Source organism: Aquarana catesbeiana, linkage group LG05 (assembly GCF_042186555.1).
Source record: "Aquarana catesbeiana isolate 2022-GZ linkage group LG05, ASM4218655v1, whole genome shotgun sequence".
NCBI classification, from domain to species: domain Eukaryota; kingdom Metazoa; phylum Chordata; class Amphibia; order Anura; family Ranidae; genus Aquarana; species Aquarana catesbeiana.
This window is the reverse complement of record NC_133328.1, coordinates 477,121,842-477,142,375: the sequence shown is the minus strand read 5'-3', so window position 1 is coordinate 477,142,375 and position 20,534 is coordinate 477,121,842. Positions and strand designations below refer to the sequence as shown.

The 20,534-nt window shown below is 41.2% G+C and overlaps 1 protein-coding gene across 1 annotated transcript in view; it reads right to left on the bottom strand.

Annotated features, from left to right (window-relative positions):
* The window catches only part of TTC39C (tetratricopeptide repeat domain 39C), a 145,712-nt gene that overhangs the window by 81,535 nt on the left and 43,643 nt on the right, over positions 1 to 20,534 (bottom strand). The window contains exon 2 of the mRNA XM_073631483.1: positions 8,227 to 8,275. Coding sequence (XP_073487584.1) covers positions 8,227 to 8,275 — 49 coding nt within the window. The remainder of the gene's footprint in view (positions 1 to 8,226; positions 8,276 to 20,534) is intronic.

Below are 20,534 nucleotides of genomic sequence, written 5' to 3'. Positions count from 1 at the left end.
CTATGTCAAAGGGTTTCTAATGATATTCACCAATATGTATGTGAAAATATTTGTGTCTGTACAGGAAATGTGACATTTAACATTTCTAGATTAACATTTGTAGCCTGCTGATGTATGTTAGCTCCTACCTTAAAAGCAGATCTTTACTGCATCTAAACACAACAAAACCAAAAACACTATTTAAAGCGGAGCTCCATCCAAAACGGGGAAGCTCCACTTGTCTGCCCCCCCCCATCCGCTGCCACATTTGGCACCTTTTGGGGGGAGGGGGGAGCGGGTACTCCTATGCACACCCTTCTGCCTGCATGCCCAAACTAAGGGCAGATGGCTTTCAGGAACTAAATGCTACATGAATTATCTTCCCTTACTGAAGATGGCCGTAGCTAGAAATACTAATGCCGCGTACACATGACCGGTTTTGCCGTCGGAATAAACTCTGAAGGTTTCTCCGACGGAACTCCGACGGAATTCAACCCAAAGTCCGAGCAAAGTCCCACCATCAAGAACGTGGTGACGTACAACACTTACGGCGGGACTAGAAAAAGGAATTTCAATAGCCAGTAACCAATAGCTTCCATCTTGTACTTGCTTCAGAACATGCGTCGTTTTTGGTCTGTCAGAACAGCATACAGACGATTGGTTTTCCCAATAGCAATTGGTTCCGTCGGAAATATTTAGAACATTTCTAGGTCCGTTAGAATTTTCAAAACAAAAGTCAGATGAGGCATACACATGATCGGAATAGACAATGAAAAGCTTCCGTCTGACTTTTTCTGTCGGACATTCCGCTCGTGTGTACGCGGCTTTAGGGTTTTTTCTCAGCAAAATAAAGCATGAGAGACATGGATCTATGGGCAAGTTTGCTTTAAGTATTGAAAATTAATTAAGAAGCATTTTTGGTTTGTGGTACTCAGGTACACTGTAATAATGCTTTAAATTGGTGAAGGTAGTGGCAGTGCACAGAGACTTGAAGCTATAAAATGCTTGAGGGGAAAAAATCCATTATTCCCTATGGAGATGGTTCACATCTCCACTCCAAGTCGCCTGAAGCTCAAACAAATTCTGGACCCTTTTTTGTTTTTGGGCGTTTTTGGAGCATATTCAACCAGGAAGCAGATGACAACATAGCAACAAATGATGAAACAGATGATAATTTTTCCTATTGGCGAATAAAAAAAAAAAAACGCCAAAAGCTCAAAAACACCAGAAAACACCAGAAAACGCGCAAATACGCGCGACAAAGAGTGTGACAAACGCTCAAACACTACGCTCAGGTGTGAATGGGGCCCAAGTGCCGCCTGCCAACAGCATACTGCCACATCATGTACTTTCCACCTCTCCCCTTTACTTTGTGCAGCAGCAGCCCGCCCAAGCATCAGGGGCCACAATATGCATTGCCGCACTCTACACAACAGCAGTCCGGCAACCCGCAGAACTTAGGGGTAGCCACATGGTGCCTGATTGCTCACTGTCAATACTGTGTAACCACTGCACTGTCACCTCATTCTGCCAGATGCCTGCTACAGCCAAACATTAGGTGACCCTTCAAGAAAACATCTGCCTGTGGCCCAACACACTCTATTATCCTCATAGATGCCTTCCCTCACAGTAAAGTTCAGGGTTGGTCTGGTAACACAGGTGAACAGCTGGAGTGTTCCAAATGCCAAGGGCCATCCCACTCAAACTGGAGTACTCTGGTAGAAATTGGTGAAGTGCTTCCCATAGTAACTGGGTCATTTGAAAAAGCTGCAAGCTATTAGGCTCTGGCTAGGCTGTATACACACCAGTTCTGACAGTGAAGGGCCTATCATCTGGTTGCAGATAACTTGCCCAACTTGCCCAGCTACTTCTGCCTCTTCAGGTATGGCCCCTCTCAGCTGCTGAGGGAGGAAAGCAGAGAAATGCAACCTCCTGGGCATGTTCAGGAACCATGGGAGTTGTGACAAAAGGAGTTAAGAAGGCCTGCATCTGTATCTGAGAATGGTGAGTAAATGGGCACTCCACTATAGAATAATGGATTGTATCTTTATTTGTGTACTGGAAATATTGCTCTTGACTATAGAAGCTTAATTTTAAATTAATTTAGTTCTGATAGCCTGTTGATTTTTTTGCATATGTACACACACAAGTCCACATGTAACACAAGTTCATTAGGCTCTGGGAGGGCAAAACTGAATATACCCTTTAGTTTCGTTTTAGAAGGGGATTTCTTTCATGGATTCCCTGCTGATCAGAACAGACACGGCCAGTGTGAAGGGGCTCTTTAAATCTAGATGTATGGTTTATGGCTACCAGAAGAATTATGAATGCTTGTTGTTAGAGATATGGCTGCCTTATTGTGCATGTGTATATTTCAAACTACATAGAAACCACGTTTTCTAAACTGTGGTCCACATATAAGTGTTACTTAAATCTGATTTCTTTCATCTACATAATTAAAAAAATATATTACTGTGAAACTGTAGTTACTACAAAAAATGTAAGTAAAAGGTTGCAAAAAAATCACCAAAACGTACCTGCTGATACCTTATCTGTGCACACTGCCTCACTGAGTCACCACTGGAGAGCCCTAAATTCCTGTAAAGTTCTATCTATCTTAAAACTTGCCAAGGCTAAGCTAGCTCTTCCACTATGCCCATGTAATGGCATTCATTATTGGTGATTGGCTGTGAGGAATGCAATGCTGAATTTTGGGAGGGGCGGCAAGTAGTATCTCTAGGTGTGCCGTACCCACAAATAAATGGGATTTTGAGTGTCTAAAGCAGCATATGGCACACCTTACTGCACCTAATTATAACCTGAAGTGCTACTTTTTATGTAGCAAGCACATTGCCACGTCTGCAGTTCCAGATTTAATCATTGGAAATCATCAGAAGTGTGATATGTCTTCACATTATCCATCCGTCACAGACAATTTAGACCTCTTTACGGTTATGTATATTTGACAGCCATAACTGATAAAAGCTGAGCCCTGAGCGGACATATCTAGGACTCGCAAGAAAAACAACTCACAGACATACAGTCTGCGCCACACAAAGCTGGACAGAATATACATGAAATTAAAATAGACAAGTCTTCAGAATTCATAAGCAAGACTGGCGTTAGTCGGTTAAACTCCTCTAACCAACAATTATATCTAAAAAGCCCACAACCCATTATAAATGGTCTTGAGTGGGGTCACATGGACTCTGCGTGTAGGAGTCTCACCATCATGTTGCTTTTTGGGGTTTGAAGATTCCGTGTTTTTTTTTTTTTTGATTCATGGTCTACATGGTCATAGGTCTTTTTTAACTTTATGTTACGAAACAGATGAGCTTCTAATCTACTCCATACAATGCTAAAATGGATGTTTTCCATGCTTTTTAAAAGTAGGGAGGGCACAGGGAATATAAGGGCGTCGGACTGCTCTACAAATTCGGCTTGCAGTTATTAGAATGAAAATGGAGGTAAATGATAGTTGATTAAAGCAGACCTAAAGTGTAATCACAACTCTCTACCTCCACACCCTTCTTCATTGTCTTCTGCCTTAAAATTAATTTGGATATGTGATCTCTGCTAAATATGAGACCAAGTTTTTAGGTGACCGATCCTCCCCTCCAGTAGGGGTTAAGCAGTGGTGGGCCATCAGGGTTGGCCTAAACACTGCCTAAACTATCAGAATTGCTGATTTACAATGTAATATATTTTTTCCATGAATATGTTATTCCCAATAGTCTATTCTCTTCATTTCATAGCTTTTCTCTTGGTTTTGCCATTTTCAGTAGTGTTAGAACTTTAATCCAATCATATTTCAGCCATGATAGCCATCATATTTTGTCAGGGTCAAAGAAATCTACCAAGAGGCCTTCAGAATCAACAGTGTAGGTGCCTGTAGCCTACAGTAAATGGCAATGAAACTGTTGCTTAACCAATCAGATTATGAGTTGGTAACACTGGGGCCATCTAGCAATTGTACATTCATGTTGGTATTTTCACATCCTTTGATTGGATCAGAGAGCGGTATTCATGACATTATGTGGGCCATGCCTCCCTCTCCCCAATAGGATGGATCCAGGGCATGAATGAGAGGAGAGATGAGCCAGCAAGAGCTGCGGCGGAACTCAGTGGGTCATTGAGGACTGGAGAAAGAGTGCCGGGGGGGCAGTACATAGCACAGTACAGAGTTGTAAACCGTAAGCAATTGTGTATCAACAACATGCACACAAAGCAAGGCCCATAAAGACATGAGCAGAGACTGAGCCAGGCCTTCTCGTCCAACATCAGTGCCTGACCTCACAAACGCGCTTCTGGAAGAATGGTCAAACAATCCCAGAGACACACTCCTAAACCTTGTGGACAGCCTTCCCAGAAGATTTGAAGCTGTTAAAGGGTGGGACAACTCAATTTTGAACCATTCGTTATTAGTGATGACCTCTAAGTGGGGACAAGGGAAATGCACAGCCCGCCACTGGGGTCATGTGACCACTCCTGTTGAATGCCAAGGGCAGGACCACATAGGACCTTATATGCTGCTTCTAGTGTATTTGTATTAAAAGGAACATTTGGCCACTATTTTCCAGGCCTTACGCCAGTCTTCTAGGTCTATGGGGGACTGGAGGTCCCTTTCTCATCAGGCCATGTAAGAGAGGGATGCTGATGTCAGGCTTCCATTCAAGGATGCATAAATAGCCGAAATGAGGCCGGGGTCACAGGAGCGTACTGACATGCATATTCAAAGAAAGTCTTTTGAAATGGGTAAGTGGATGTGCGGCGTAGCACAACAATCCAGTGTTTCAAATGAAGGAAGCAGTAGTGCTCCCTGACAGGCATGTTGTGTGTTTCCCGGATGGCCTCCCGGGATAGAACAGAGCAGGAGGAAAGGAAGCTTTGAACCCATGTATGGCCGTGAGAGAGCCACCAAGAGAACGCCTGAGGCTCCTCAAGGCCTAGGGGGGAAAGAGGATTGTGCGTGATAGGAGGTAGTGGCAAATATGAGGGCATCAAATTGCCAGAATAGGGAACTGAATCCCATATCTGTGGGCCATGCAACAGCATGGGGCTCAGGGAAAGGGGGACCAATTTATGAGGGAGCCAGAGCAGGGCTAGTAGTGAGGACAAGTCGCAGTTGGGCAATTCAAGTAACACATAAAGGGGGGCATCTATAGCCATGTGAAACAGTCAACGGGGAGATCTGTGCCACTGTATAGTACCTAAAGACATTGGAGACACCCAGACCTCCTTCAGCCTATGGGTATTAAGAGTAGATCTAGGGACTCTAGGACATTTCTGTGTGAGAATCCAATTTTGCAGAAGCCGAAGAAAGAAAGAGGGTACTCTAACTGGCAGTGTGTGTAAGTACTACAGGGATTTAGGTAGGATCGTCATTTTGACTGCAGAGATCCTTCCTATCCATGAAAGGGTGGGAAATTGCCAGGAATGCATGAGGGAGGTCAACGTGCGCCGCAAGGGGTAGTAGTTGCAGGGAACAAAGAAGAGTAGGAAGGAGTCAGTTTAATGCCTAAGTATTCAATTGATTGAGATGCCCAACAATATGGAAAATGCTCCTGAAGACGGTCCACCACATCGGCAGGGAGTATAACGTTTAGCGCTGTGGTTTTACAGGGGTTGATTTGAAGGCCAGGGAAGGCTGAGAATCGGCCTAATATGAGCTGCAAGTTGGGAAGGGAGATAAGCAAAGGACCAGTTTACTGCCCTTCAAACTTTAGGGGGCCGGACTGTGGCTATTGGGAATAGAAAAGGGCCTGATGTCAGTGGGGGAAAAAAAAATAATAATGCCCCATCATTTTTTTCAGTGGGAGTAGTTGTGCCCCAGCATTGGCGTCAGTGAGAAAAAGAGTGCCCCATTGTTGGTGTCATTGGGAGGAATTATGCTCCATTATTGGCATCATTGGGTCCCATTGTTGGTGTCATTGGGAGGAATCATGCCCCATTGTTGGAGTCACTGGGGGGGAGATGTGCCCCACTGTTGGTGTTATTGGAAGGAACGGTGCCCCTAGGGCTGGATAAAAGCAAGCAAAGGGCCACATCTAGCCCCCGGGTCACAGTTTGGAGACCACTGATCTACATGGAGTGTTTGCATGTTCTCCCTGTGCTTACGCGTAATTCATCTGGGACCGCTGGTTTCCTTCCACACACCAAAGACCTGCTCATAAGTTAATTGGATCCTGTATGAATTGGCCCTAGTATGAGTATGTATGAATGAGAGATTAAATAAATACCTGTATGGGGCACTCTAAAATAACTAAATATATGTACATGCACCTGCAAATGTCTGCTTTAACATCCCAGAATTTTATTACTAAGCTTGTAATGACTACAGGTACACTTTAAAGTAGCAGGTTAGATAGTATGGTGTGTCGGGGGGTAGGATTACACTTTAGGGCCAGTATAAGCAATTTCAGAATTTCATTCTAATCTAAAAAGAATGTTCCATTGTTTTCCTTTTAAAGGCATGTTACTATCAGACAAGAAGGCCAAATGTCTCTCGGTCATAGAATGAACCATAAGTTTATTCTTAAACTGCTGATTTACGTGTTTCTCCTAGGTTCAATGGAGTGCACATTTAACTGTTTGATTATGAATATACATGACACAGCAACTATCAGTGGGCAGAGGGGAGCTTAGGGAAGTCAGCAAACAGATATTGCACAGTGCTTTCACATGGGACAATCTTAGTGAAATGAAATCCCAGTAAAACGTAATAGCTACAAATGTAAAAAAAATACACGACACGTGATCTTTCCACATGAGTTTATGGACTTAAGAAGATCCACCGCACACAGTTAAAAAAAAAAAAAAAAAAAAAAAAAAAAAAACACACAACGACACATATTTCCCATAGCCAATTCTCCATAAAGACATAATTATGCATATGATCCTCATATTTGACTCATTTATGGGTGACGGGTGACTTCAGATGCCTATGATATTATTGATTGACAAAGGCTGTCATTTTCAGCTCTTGGAAACACATGATGAACTGAATTTAAAATCAGTCACCATGCCATTTCAAATCACAATACATTTTGTTTTTGCTGGAAACATTTTGGGGGAAATAGTCTAATTCGTAGAGTGCTGGATTGGGCTGGGGACCCCAATCTCCAGACCTCTCCAAGGTAGACCGCTCACACAGGGAAGATGAGCACCCAAAGAACACTAGGAAGTGGTAACTGGAATAAATATTTCAATGACAGCATTCTTTAGTTCTGTAATATCTATGACCAAGTTCTGTATTTTAAAATCAAATATTGCAGAGTAACTATAAATCAATGCAGAAGAGGAAATATACAATGAAGGCAAGAGAGCAAAGTCAGACCTCTGATACAGAAAAGATAAAAGACGTATATACTGACAGGTAAATATACAATGTATAGGTGGGTGGACCAAAAAGATAGAGAAAGAATGTCAAACATAGATACGTAAAGTCTACTAACCACTTCCCATATGTCGCTGGACTTCAGGTGGTTATACTGGGATGATGCCTGCAGCTGCAGGTATCATCCCAGTATCGTTTTTTTTAGAACTGACGTTTGGCTTTCTAACTAGCTGCTCAATTGCTATTACAAGCAGTGGGAGAGGATGTCCCTCCCCTCCCGCCGCCTTCCATGGCTTGCTCAGGCTCTCCCGTCCCACCGGGATCAGCTTTAATCAGCTGTTTGTGATAGTAACCCGGAAACTATGACATAATATAAATGAAACAATCAGCGCCATTTTTTAAAGTTCCAAAGCATTCAAAAACACTGGTTTTGGTGTTTTTGCAGAGGAGGGATTTGGGGTCTGCTAGACCTCAGATTCCTCCATAAAGATTACCTGTCACTGCCTATTACTGTCAAAAGGATGTTTACATTCCTTGTGGCAGCAATCAAAAAAAAAAAAAAAATTAAAGCAATAGTGTAAAAAAAAAAAAAAATTGTCAATCTAAAAAAAAAAAAAAAAATGAAAGTCTCCCCATCCGTCTGTGCTTACACCCAAGAAATTCTAGCACCAGACCTCCTCTGTAAATCTAAAGAGGTAACCTGTAAAGACCTACCAATTTATTCTTTAGGACCTCTGCTTTAAAAAAAAATTTAAAAAAAACTATAATGTTTGGGGGTTCTAAGTAATTTTCTAGCAAAAAAATACTGATTGTTACAGGTGAAGAAAAAGTGCCAGAAAAGGCTTGGACTGGAGGTGGTTAAACATATACAGTATATACATAACCAGGCAGATCTCATTTTCAGCACTTACCAGAAAGCTTACAAAACTAGCGCCAAAGCTCATCAATGGGCTGTGATTCCTACAAAACACAAACACATTGCTGGGGTTAATACATACAGTACATCTGTGAGACATATAAAGACATCTACATATTGTTGGGTTGGGTAAAAAAAAAATATTTATATGTGAGATGAAGACCTTTATACATTTTGCTGGCATAGGTACAAAAACATATTTAGAGTTCATTTAATAATTAAATAACTGCAATGGCAAACTATTGGTCATCTTTTTTAAAGTCACTAAGGGCTCGATTACACTTGCTTCAGCTTCAACACACATTAAGGCGCCTACCGCTTCAACATGCTTTTATGATGTGTTTTTGATGCTTCGATGAAGATTCCGTGATGCTCTTTAGAAGCATTATTGAGGCTTGGTAGATGCCGTGTGTGTATGTGTGTATGTATGTATGTATGTATGTATGTATGTATGTATGTATGTATGTATGTATGTATCTGCAATTTCTCCAAAACAAAGCTAAAGCTGAATTAAAGCCTATCAAGAGCTGCAGGTGCTTCAAGCAAGCTTCAAAAATTATACCTCATGCTGCTTTAGTTGTGGTTCAAAGCTTCCACAGAAGTCTATGGCAAAGCTCGCTTGAAGCCCCACCGAAGCCTCATTTAAGCACCATGAAGCCTCATCGAAGTCCCACCAAAGGCTCATCGAAGCCCAATCAAGGCTCCACCAAAGCCTCATCGAATACCCACCAAAGCACCAAGCAAAAGCAAGGTGTAAACAGGACTGTAAGCTAACCATTTTATTTAGTGACAGGAGCTTTGGCTGGCGTTCAGAGAGCTTTAACCACTTTAGCCCCGCAAGAATTGCCCCCTTAATGACCAGGCCATTTTTTTGCGATATGGCACTGCGTTGCTTTAACTGACAATTACGTGGTCGTGCGACGCTGTACCCAAACAAAATTGACATCCTTTTTTCCCTTTTGGTGGTATTTGATCACCTCTGTGGTTTTTATTTTTTGCGCTATAAACAGAAAAAGAGCGACAATTTTGAAAAAAACAAAAAAAAAAAAAAAACAAAAAAAAAATATTTTTTACTTTTTTTTTAAAAAACACATTTCTTCCTCAGTTTAGGCTGATATGTATTCTTCTACATATTTTTGGTAAAAAAAAAAAAAAAAATCACAATAAGTGTATATTGATTGGTTTGCGCGAAAGTTATTTTTATTATAATTAATTTTTTTTACTAGTAATGGTGGTGATCAGCATTTATTGAGACTACGACATTGCGGCGGACAGATCGGACACTTTTGACAATTTTTTGGGACCACTGGCATTTGTGCAGCGATCAGTGCTAAAAATAGCCACTTCTTACTGTATAAATGTCACTGGCAGGCAAGGGATTAACACTAGGGGGTGATCAAGGGGTTAAACGTGTGTCCTAGGGAGTGTTTCGAACTGTGGAGGGATGTTACTGCCTGGGGGAGGAGATCAATCACTGTTCCTAAGCAGTAGGAACAACAGATCAGTCTCCTCCCCCTGACAGAGCGGAGATCTGTCTGTTTACATTGACAGACCTCTGTTCTGCCTCTCTCAGGAGCGATCGTGGGTGCCCGGCGGACATCACAACAGCCGGGCACGCACATTGGCTCAGTCGTCACGCCGCAAGCGCACGTGCCCCCTAGTGTTTTTAAAGCGACTGACGTACAGCTACGATGGCTCGTCCAGGGGAGACAACCTGCCGCAGTATAACTGCGGAGGCTGGTCCTCAAGTGGTTAACAAAGGGTGTCCGAAGCCATGTTTTGAAGCAAGTGTAAACTAGCCCTTACCGATAAACGATTTCTCCATGGCAGCTTCTCCTCCACCAGTGCATGTCAATCTGCCAAATGGCACCAACCCCCACCCCAGCCACTTGCTTACCTCTTTATCACTGTTGCAACCCTCTCCAGTGTCCACTGTTTACATCCTCAAAGTCCGCCAATACTGTACATGGATTGAAGTTTGACCAGCTCAGCAGGGACCGGCCAGATTTTGATACATGTACAGGCAAGCTGGTTTTACATAACTCTATCAATCGATTTGTGTACAACCAGCCTGTCGCTTTTCCTGAATGATCAGTGCCGCTAGCTATAGCTGGCAACACTGATCATTGTATTCTGACAGCAGAGAAAGCTCCTCGCTGTCAGAATACAACTCCACAGTGGGAAGGATTCCCCTATCCACCTCCAATGTGTGGATGGGGAAAAAGGATTATCTTTTCGTTCAACCCTCTGGTTGAACGAAAGAAAATGATCAAAGAAATTCCCCTCAGCAAAGTTTTTGGCTGACCTACAGCCTTTTATTTGGCTATACATAGATCTCTGGTTTTGGTATACAGCCTCATTCAAGTCTACTGGGTAGATGCCACTATCGCTAGAAAGAAAGGAGAAAGTAGGACTCCACCGTGATCCAAAGAAAAAAGGAAAACGATAAGCACAGTTTTATCATCTCTAATTTTACAACAATTTTTTTCATTGCTCTCTAGGACAATCAACATTCTAAATTCCATGCTGAATGGATTAAGGTGTACTAATGTGTGAATATACTGTAAATACTGGGGTATCCTCCTGAACAGAAGGGGCTTGGTAAACTTCAAAGTGTCTTGAACATAACAAAACAAGTCCAGTTGAGAGATATATTATATTATAATTAAGATAGATAGATAGATAGATAGATAGATAGATAGATAGACCCTGTCAGTTACAGAATGTCACCCAGGGTTCTCTTCTCACTTTTGCAGGTTAAGGGGCTCCAGGATGTCTGTTCTAAATGGAGAAAACTGGATTTGCAGGTTCTGGAGCCCAAAGGCTTTGAGACTTGAGGGATGAAGCCTCACTTTTACTGAAGCCACATTTTTTGAAAACCAGCATCATGATGGTGTGCATAGCTCTTTTAGTCGAGGGGTTGTCTATGGTTTGGGGCTTTTTCCCCCCAGGAGGCAAGCTGAGTGTCTCCAACTGCTTATTCTGGCCTTAAGGAGAGAAGATCTGACCAAACCGTCACCTGAGAGAGGAATTAAGAGACCGTATGCAATTAGGCAGGAGCCTGTACCGCCCAAGTTAAGCAGTTTGTACGTCACACAGCTGAATGAGATAACATGGGGAGTCTGGGTGGAGACATTGCACAGTCTGGATAGCTAAGAGACTGGAACATTTCGTACTTTACTGAACACATTGAGATTGTCATCAATATTAGGCATGAGGAAGGAATTAGATTTTTAGTTCTGAAGGTAAACTTAAGCTTTAAGTTCATGGGATTTCCCCCCAAAAAAAAAAAAATTATATTAGAATATATTAGAGATAGATAGATAGATAGATAGATAGATAGATAGATAGATAGATAGATAGATAGATAGATAGATAGATAGATAGATAGATAGATAGATAGATAGATAGAGATATCTATCTATCTATCTATATAGAGATATAGATATATATATATAAAAAATGTGTGTGTGTCTATATATTATATATAAAAAGCCTGATGATCCTGGTAAAAATAATGGCAACAAATAGCAGTTGTAGCCAGGTTGGTAAAACACCAGCAATGGTAAGCTTCTTTCTTAATTGCCCTCATCTATTCACTTGTACAGCAAAGTATATCCAGCACAGCAAGACACACATACCATGTTCTCTTGTCTGTAGAACTAAAGAGCTTTGTATGCTTATTCTTCTCTTCAATAATGACTAATAGTGTAATTACATAGTGCCACTGATAACATCATGCTATATATCCATGGTTTATAGATAAATATAAAACATGCTACTTCAGAATTCAAGCCATCCATACTTGCATTAAACCAGCCACGATACAATCCCTGGAACACAAATGCCCTGTACACACGATAGGATTTTCCGACAACAAATGTTGGATGTGAGCTTGTTGTCAAAAAGTCCGACCGTGTGTAGGCTCCATAGAACATTTGTTGTCGGAATTTCCGCCAACAAATGTTTGAGGGCATGTTCTCAAATTTTCCGACAACAAAATTTGAAGTCGGAAATTCCGAGCGTGTGTACACAATTCTGACGCACAAAAGTCCACATATGCTCGGAATCAAGCAGAAGAGCCGCACTGACTATTGAACTTCATTTTTCTCGGCTCGTCGCACGTGTTGTACGTCACCGCGTTCTTGACGTTCGGAATTTCTGACAACATTTGCTTGACCGTGTGTATGCAAGACTAGTTTGAGCCAACATCCTTCGGAAAAAAATCCATGGTTTTGTTGTCAGAAAATCCTATCGTGTGTATGAGGCAAAAGAGTTCATTTACACTTGCTTCAGCTTCAACACACACGTTAATGGCTAGTTTACACTTGCTTCAAAACAAGGCTTAAGACAGGTTTTGTTAAAGCGTTCAAAGCTCCTGTCACTAAATAAAATGGTTACAGTCCTGTTTACACTGTGCTTTTGCTTTGTTTCAGCTTTGCTTCAAAAATGATACCCCATGTAGCTTTAGTGTTGCTTCAAAGCCTCCACAGAAGTCTATGGCAAAGCTCGCTTGAAGCCCAAATGAAGCCCCCAAAGCCTCATGGAAGCCCCACCAAAGCCTCATCGAAGCACCAAGGAAAAGCAAGGTGTAAACAGGACTGTAATCTAACCATTTTATTTAGTGACAGGAGCTTTGACTGGCATTCAGAGAGCTTTAACAAAGCGTGTCCGAAGCCTTGTTTTGAAGCAAGTATAAATTAGCCCAAAGTGTTTTGTAGAGGCTCTTTAGCTATGTGTCTTCAGGTAGTGTGACAATGGCAGAATTTGTGACAGATTCATGTACATGGCAGTAAGTTATATATGAATCTGTAGCAAATCTGACAGAACTCTCACAAGCATCTCTTCTGTGATGCGGCCCAGTTGTATAGATCCAGAAGCAGTTTGGAGAATTCTGGAGTGTAAGGCCTCATTTACATAGGCATAAAAATATAGGCGGTTGGGTCAAACTTCTACCTGACGTCGCTCACAATTGTTAAAACAGGGAATGGATGGAGGCATACACATGGCAGCGTTATGCCCCGTACACACGGTCGGATTTTCCGACGGAAAATGTTCGATGGGAGCTTGTTGTCGGAAATTCCGACCATGTGTAGGCTCCAATCGGACATTTTCCATTGGAATTTCCGTCACACAAAATTTGAGATCTGGATCTCAAATTTTCCGACAACAAAATCCGTTGTCCTAAAGTTCCACGCATGCTCGGCATTAAGCAGAAGAGCCGCACTGACTATTGAACTTCATTTTTCTCGGCTCGTCGTACGTGTTGTATGTCACCGCGTTCTTGACGTTCGTAATCTCCGACAGGATTTGTGTGACCGTGTGTATGCAAGACAAGTTTGAGCCAAAATCCGTCGGAAAAAAAAACATGGATTTTGTTGTCGGAATGTCCGATCGTGTGTATGGGGTGTTGTGGCAAGGCAAAAAATAACACGGCTTGTAGAATTCAGCAAGCATTGATGCTTTGCAGCCACCTACATACACACAGTCAGAAATGTGTCGCAAATGCCTTTTAGAATCATCCTCAATCTGTGAATAACCATTATAAATTACAAGAGTTTTCCTTAAAATTAAACTGTGAAGGTCATGAGCATTTTATTCACATGGAAGGTTTGTACCGTCTGTAAAACGCTTTAGAAACCTCTTGTATATTGATTTATTCACTTAAGCCATTATCAAACAAACTATAGCGCAAAGAAATAATGGATGAGTCACTACAGGCTGAGTGCCAACAGCCCACAGATTATCCTGAATGGTCTAAATTTACTAATCCTCTGCCTATTTCTTGATATAGTACAGAGTAATGATATTCCTGTGGCAACATTAGAGAAAAAACGCTCAGCATTCAGAAAAAAAAAAAAAAAGAACATTTTGTAGTTTAATGATTTCCCTTGACATTAAAACTTCCATTACTGTGGCACTTTACAATTTTTCTGCTATTGTTCAGGATGAATAAAAACCATCTGTAATCAATATGAATATCTATGTTAATAGCAATTGAGTTCAAATGCCAGCGTAGAGAAGTACGGAAATACGGAGCTGTAAACACGGAACAATGCCACACAAGTCAATAACTTGTACATTTGTAAAAGTTCATCCCAGGTAACAACTAAAGCAGAACAGCAATGCATACTGTTAGACAGGATAATTTGGTTGATTGCAGGCTGGCTGGTAAATTGAGCTGGGATTTTCTTTGGTTTTGTTTGACGTACGTCGCCCTTCCATTTGCTCCTTGCTGCGAAGGACAGTTATAGGTAGGGGCAGTGGCCATTTATTTGTACTGTTGGAATACTGGTGAGGGGACGCAATGGACACCTTTGCTGCCATTGTGCTATATGCTGGGTGTCCAGTGCACCCCTGTGCCTTTAAGAAGGGGTGCGCTCCCACCAGGTTCACCTGCCCTCTATCTATCCATTATAATGAATGTGATTCTTCTATGGAGGCTCTCAAAATTTAGAGTTAGGACTGCATATAATACACAGGGTAGGGTGCCGTGAAGTGGCTCTGCAGCTTACGCATGTATTTGCAACTGTGTGCAAACTAAACCCCTGTTTTTAACGCATACTGTTAGACAGGATAATTTGGTTGGTTGCAGGCTGGCAAGTTGAGCTGGGATTTTCTTTGGTTTTGTTTGACATGCGTTGCCCTTTCCATGTGCTCCTTGCTGCAAAGGCCAGTTATAGGTGGGGCAGTGACCATTTGTTTGTAAAGCTGAACAGCAACCTTTAAAAAATGCTGTGCAACAGAACCAGTGTATAAATGGCAGCCCAAAATAAATGGGACAGGTATGTCTTTATATTTTTAAGTCAAGAATGTGTATTACTTTGTATACAGTACACCCATGTATATATACACACACACACACACACACACACACACACACACACACACACACCAGACACTTTATTAGGTACACCTGTTCAATTGCTTGGTAACACAAATTGCTACTCAGCCAATCACATTGCAGCAACTCAATGCATTTAGACATCTTGACTTGATGAAGATGACTTGCTGCAGTTCAAACCGAGCATCAGAATGAGGAAGAAAGGGGATTTACGTGACTTTGAACGTGTCATGGTTGTTGGTGCCAGATGGGCTGGTCTGAGCATTTCAAAAACTGCTAATCTACTGGGATTTTCACTCACAACCATCTCAAGGTTTTTACAACAGAGAATGTATCAATTGAGCGGTAGTTGTGTGGACGAAAATGCCTTGTTGATGTCAGAGGAGAATGGGCAAGATGATAGAAAGACAACAGAGTGCAAAATACCGCTCAGGTGCAGATGGTTAGTCTGGGATGAATCACAGGTGCTAGCCCCGACCCAAAGCGTGCCAAGAAAATATCCCCCACACCAGTGGCGGCCCGTCCATAGGGGGCGCATGGGCGCCGCCCCCCCTCCAGGCAGTCAAAAAAAAAAAAAAAAAAAACTTTTAATACTGGCCATTTAAAAAAAAAATAATAATACAAAAAAGGGCTCTAAGTGCACTGTGTTCGGACGCCGGACACAGTGCACTTATGAGAAGCGCCACGTCTATGCAATCACAAGATTGCAGACATGGCGCTTCATTTGCGGGTGTTTAGCCCGCCTTGCAGCGCTTTCCGAAGCGCCGAGTAGCTTCCGCCCGACGCTTGTAGTACATATTCCTACAGCCGGGCGGTTTGATGTCAATTCCTGTTCTCATTCACCCATTGCACCCAGGAGAAAGGAAACAGGAAAAGCGCTGCGCAAACTTTTGCCACTATATAAATCCTGTATAATAATAATACATACAGTAAGTACAAGACCCAGAGGTCCAAAAAAACAAAACAAAAAAAACATAAACAAAAACAAGGCATGTGACACACGATGCGTAAACTTTTGGCGCTATATAAAATACTGTATACTATTCATAATATTAAAGATAAATAGGTGCTTGTACAGTATAGATGTGCATGCACACGCACATATGTTGAAATACCACAGTCCATCTTGCAGTATGGAATACATCTCCTTTAGTAAACAAGTATTGTAAAAGTAGACCGAGGCAGAAATGGTGGTCAGGAATTCTCTGACATATGTAAAAAGGAATATCACTATGAAGTCCTCTAGAAGGCAGCGTCTGAGGAACTGCAGATCATCAGAATCCTGCTACAGCTCACAATTACAATTGATAGTTGGAAAAATTTTAAGCCAAACTCCACCTATCCTGGTGGTGTGCCCGACAAACATCGTTCATCCATCCTTCAGCACCAGCCCTTGCTCTTCACACATTTCACACAGGAGGTTTTTTTTTTTTTTTTTTTTTTAAGAGGAGGACCAACGATCAAATTTGGTTTCTAGTACCAGATATGCTAATATTGAAGCAGGGTATTCTAAGGCAGTGGAGGTCATATAGAATGTTTCAGCAACACTATGGACGGTGAAGGATGCATGGAAGGACACTAAACATAAAATACAGTAAGTTATTGGAATGTAATGCATCAACATTACAGGGGAAGGTATTTAAGCATGGCCATACAACATGGATCGAAACTCAGCCGGTTCAACAGGGACTGGCTGAATTTAGATCCCTGTATAATTAGCTAGTTGTACAGAGGTTGGACTACCGATCAAATTCTGTACAACCAGCCTGCCGGGTTTAGCATCGATCAGTGTGTTCTGATGGTGAGGAAGTCTCTCTGCCATCAGAACACAATAGCACAGTGGGATGGGGGAATCATTTTTTTTTTTTGGTTCAACCTGCTGGTTGAATGAAAAAAATAAATTAATGGCCAGCTCCGACTGTTTATCACATTTGAGTTCAAAAGCTTGCTGGTGTGTTGCTCAGGCTTTGAGCTGGCTATACACTTGTAGATTTTCAAACGAAGAATCGTATGAAAATTCTCAGTACATTTGATGGCTGGACAAATGTTGTTCAGAAGTTACTCAAAATTTTGTTTTGTTTTAACATTCGATTTTGGAATAAATGTAATTTCCCAAATGAAAACCACATTCACTGTCGTTGAAGAAAAAATTTCCATTCTGCTCCTTGAACTTTTGTCACTGTGCTTGAAAAGGGCCATCGATTTGACACAACTAATGATTAGAAGATCAAAAAATCTTAAAAACAAAAAATTTGGTTCTAATACTATATAGCCAGCTTTAGTTTGTCTGGCAGGTCTCACTGAGAACCCCGAGTACAGAGGAGGCTTCATTGCTGGTCATTCCAAACTAAATGCAGATAATTGAATTTCTTGTTCCAGACAAACACAAAAAACTGCTGAGGCTCTCATGGGGCACATACATCTTAAAATTGAGAATTCTTCTGATAACTGCTGTCATACCACTCATAATGGATCACATGTGACTTGCTGTACCATCATGAATAAAGGAACAAAATCAACAAATCTCCCAAAAGAACTAAAAAAAGCAATACTGTATATGCACTACACAATGTGGGAGGAAAATACATAGATGAGAGCTAGGATGACACAATCACTTTGCACAGGATCAATTTGCATAAAGGTGGTTGCATAACATAAAGCACCTGGAAAGCGGACAGTGTGGTTTTGGGGGCATACAAAAAACTGAATGGATTGGGGAGGGGACTTTGAAGGCACCAACAAACACTTACATTTGAGTAAATATATAAAAAAGTTTTATTGATACAAACATGTTAAAATTCATGTAAAGATAAAACACATATTCCATATTCCAAACACAAAAAATTCATATCTACAATGGAGGATTGTAACATTTCCTATTCTGATTCAACATATCTTCACAACAATACCCCGTTTCGACTAAAGGACGTTTTCTTCAGGGGGTTCTTTGTGGAGGAATACAATGAATAGGCAAATGTTTATGTAGAAAGATCAAATACGGATGCCAATAGCAGCTCAACACACATCCAAGAATCAGGAGGCAATTCAAGGAAAGATTTTCTTACCGGTCCTAAAGAGGGTCACAGATAGCCCAATGTATGGGGGCCCAAATTATTCAACGCAGTAGGGAGGAGATAATATAACTCAAATTTTCAACACTTGAAAACGAGGTACACTTATAAGTGGATAGCTGCGTAATCCCAGAGGGACAATGGTTGCCAAGTAGAGTCTATTTTTCCCCAAATACAGGACAGCAATCCTCCATGTGCTGCAGGGTAAGCAGATGCTCACAACACAAAGAACCCCCTGAAGAAGACTTCCGAGGATATGAGGATATTATGAGGATATGTTGAATCAGAATAGGATATGTTACAATCCTCCATTGTAGATATGAATCTTTTGTGTTTGGAATATGTTTTATCCTTACATGAATTTTAACATATCAATAAAACTTTTTTATATATTTACTCAAATGTAAGTGGTTGTTGGTGCCTTCAAAATCCCCTCCCCAATCCATTCTGTTTTTTGTACATATTTATTGGGATGTGGCACCTGACTTCAAGACTTGGACAGCTACGCTCTTTTGATAGAAGTTTGCATGTTGGGGCATACATCAGTGCACATGCAGGTGCTTGACTGTTGCCAAAATAAACTGTATAAACGTACCCCAGTAAAAAAAAGGAAAAAATTAAATTGGCAGTATAAAATGTGAGGGGTTTGTCTCCTAAATCTAATGCTCTGTAATGGAAAGCTGCTCTGAGCTAGAAGATTCCTACAACTGCATTTTGCCTAGACAACAAAAAGGATTAAAAAAAGCATTGCCCATCTGAACATTTTACTACATCATGCAATAGATTTAGACAATCATAGATGTTCTAATAAATTGACATCTTATTTTTAAGTTGCTGCATGTCAGACGCGGGTATTCAGAGTGGATCTGGATTTTGCTTCATATTGGTAAGACAGTAAGGAAATAAGATGTGCATTTATGGTTATATAGTACGTCATCCATACACACAATGCTAGCACACATCACCACAAATTACCGCACTTGCACGTCCCCATTTCTCCACAGCATGTTCACACTCCAGATTGCAGTGATTTTCTGAATTGCGCAAATTCTTTACTTGGAACAAAAACAAGTCAATTCCTCGTTCTATTTGTCGTACTGTTATAATGATTGTATACTTGATTAAAGGTCTGAATAGCTCCAGCAGTCGTTGCAATGCTGTGTGATGCTGGCCTAGGGCTAAATGTAGCATAAAGTAGCAAGCCTCTTGCTGTTTGGATTACAATTAAATTCCGCATGCATTTAAATACTGCTTTTTAACTACACTTCATGCCCAGCTTTTAAAGTGAACCTTTCCTGGGGGGAAAAAGCTTCCACTGCAAATGCTGGTTGCCTGGCTGTCATACTGACGCTCTTGCTTCAATAATCCAGTATATGTACAAAATACACACACTTTACACTTCAATCTGAGGCTCCTGACATGCATACTCGTTCCGTGAAGGCCACTCAAGAGGTTAGTGGGCTCACATAAGAGCCAGATAACTAGCATTTTCAAAAACTCTGTAATGGCTCCCCTATGTTACTTTTAGGATAAGGTTATTTTAAAGGAGAACTGAATTGTTTAACTGAAAGGCGATCTCACTATAATTTCATAGGTAAAATTATTATTGCACACAGCCTAATTAAAGCAAAGGTTTGATTTACGGTGGATGCACACCGGCTTTGCCCCATGCAGCATGAAGAGACTGTTTTTAATTTTTACTAGCGCTGAACTGCGTAAAGACCACTCATATAGAAGTGAATGGATATACAGAGATTGGTAAGTATGTAGGAACGGCTGCACAGACGCCGAGGCATAGCCTTTGCATGGAAGACCATTTGCATCACAAGCGCAAGTATGGCCCTTCTGGCAGTATGGGTGAATCTCTCCAATGGAGATACAAACAGCAATACAAAAAGACTTGACAAAGGGTCTAACCCTTCGAACTGTATCCAAAACCGAAAAAAACATATAATATTTGCCTTGAGATACAGTTTATCACCAAGTTCACTATATATTGTAATTTAAATGTGCTCTTAGCCTCCAAAATGTGTTTCTTAAATATCTTGGTGGACATTAGAATTGACATAATCAAAACTGAAGCATATGTGATTATGCAATGAATTAATTATTTATAAGTAAATATTCTAAAGTAAAGTAAAATGTAAGTTTATATACTGGATTGAGTTATTACCTGGGTGCAGGTACCCCCTTCCTCGAGTCACCCCTTTTCCCCACTCCCTACCCACCTTCTAGTAGAGAATATTGTTTCCCTGGTGCCAAGTAGTATGAAATAACAGATTCCCCCCAATAGACCCCCACCAGCAGCAATAGATCTCCCAGAAGACAGCAACAATAAACCCTCCAGCAGCCAACATCAACAGACCCCTCCAACAGTAGAACCCCCCC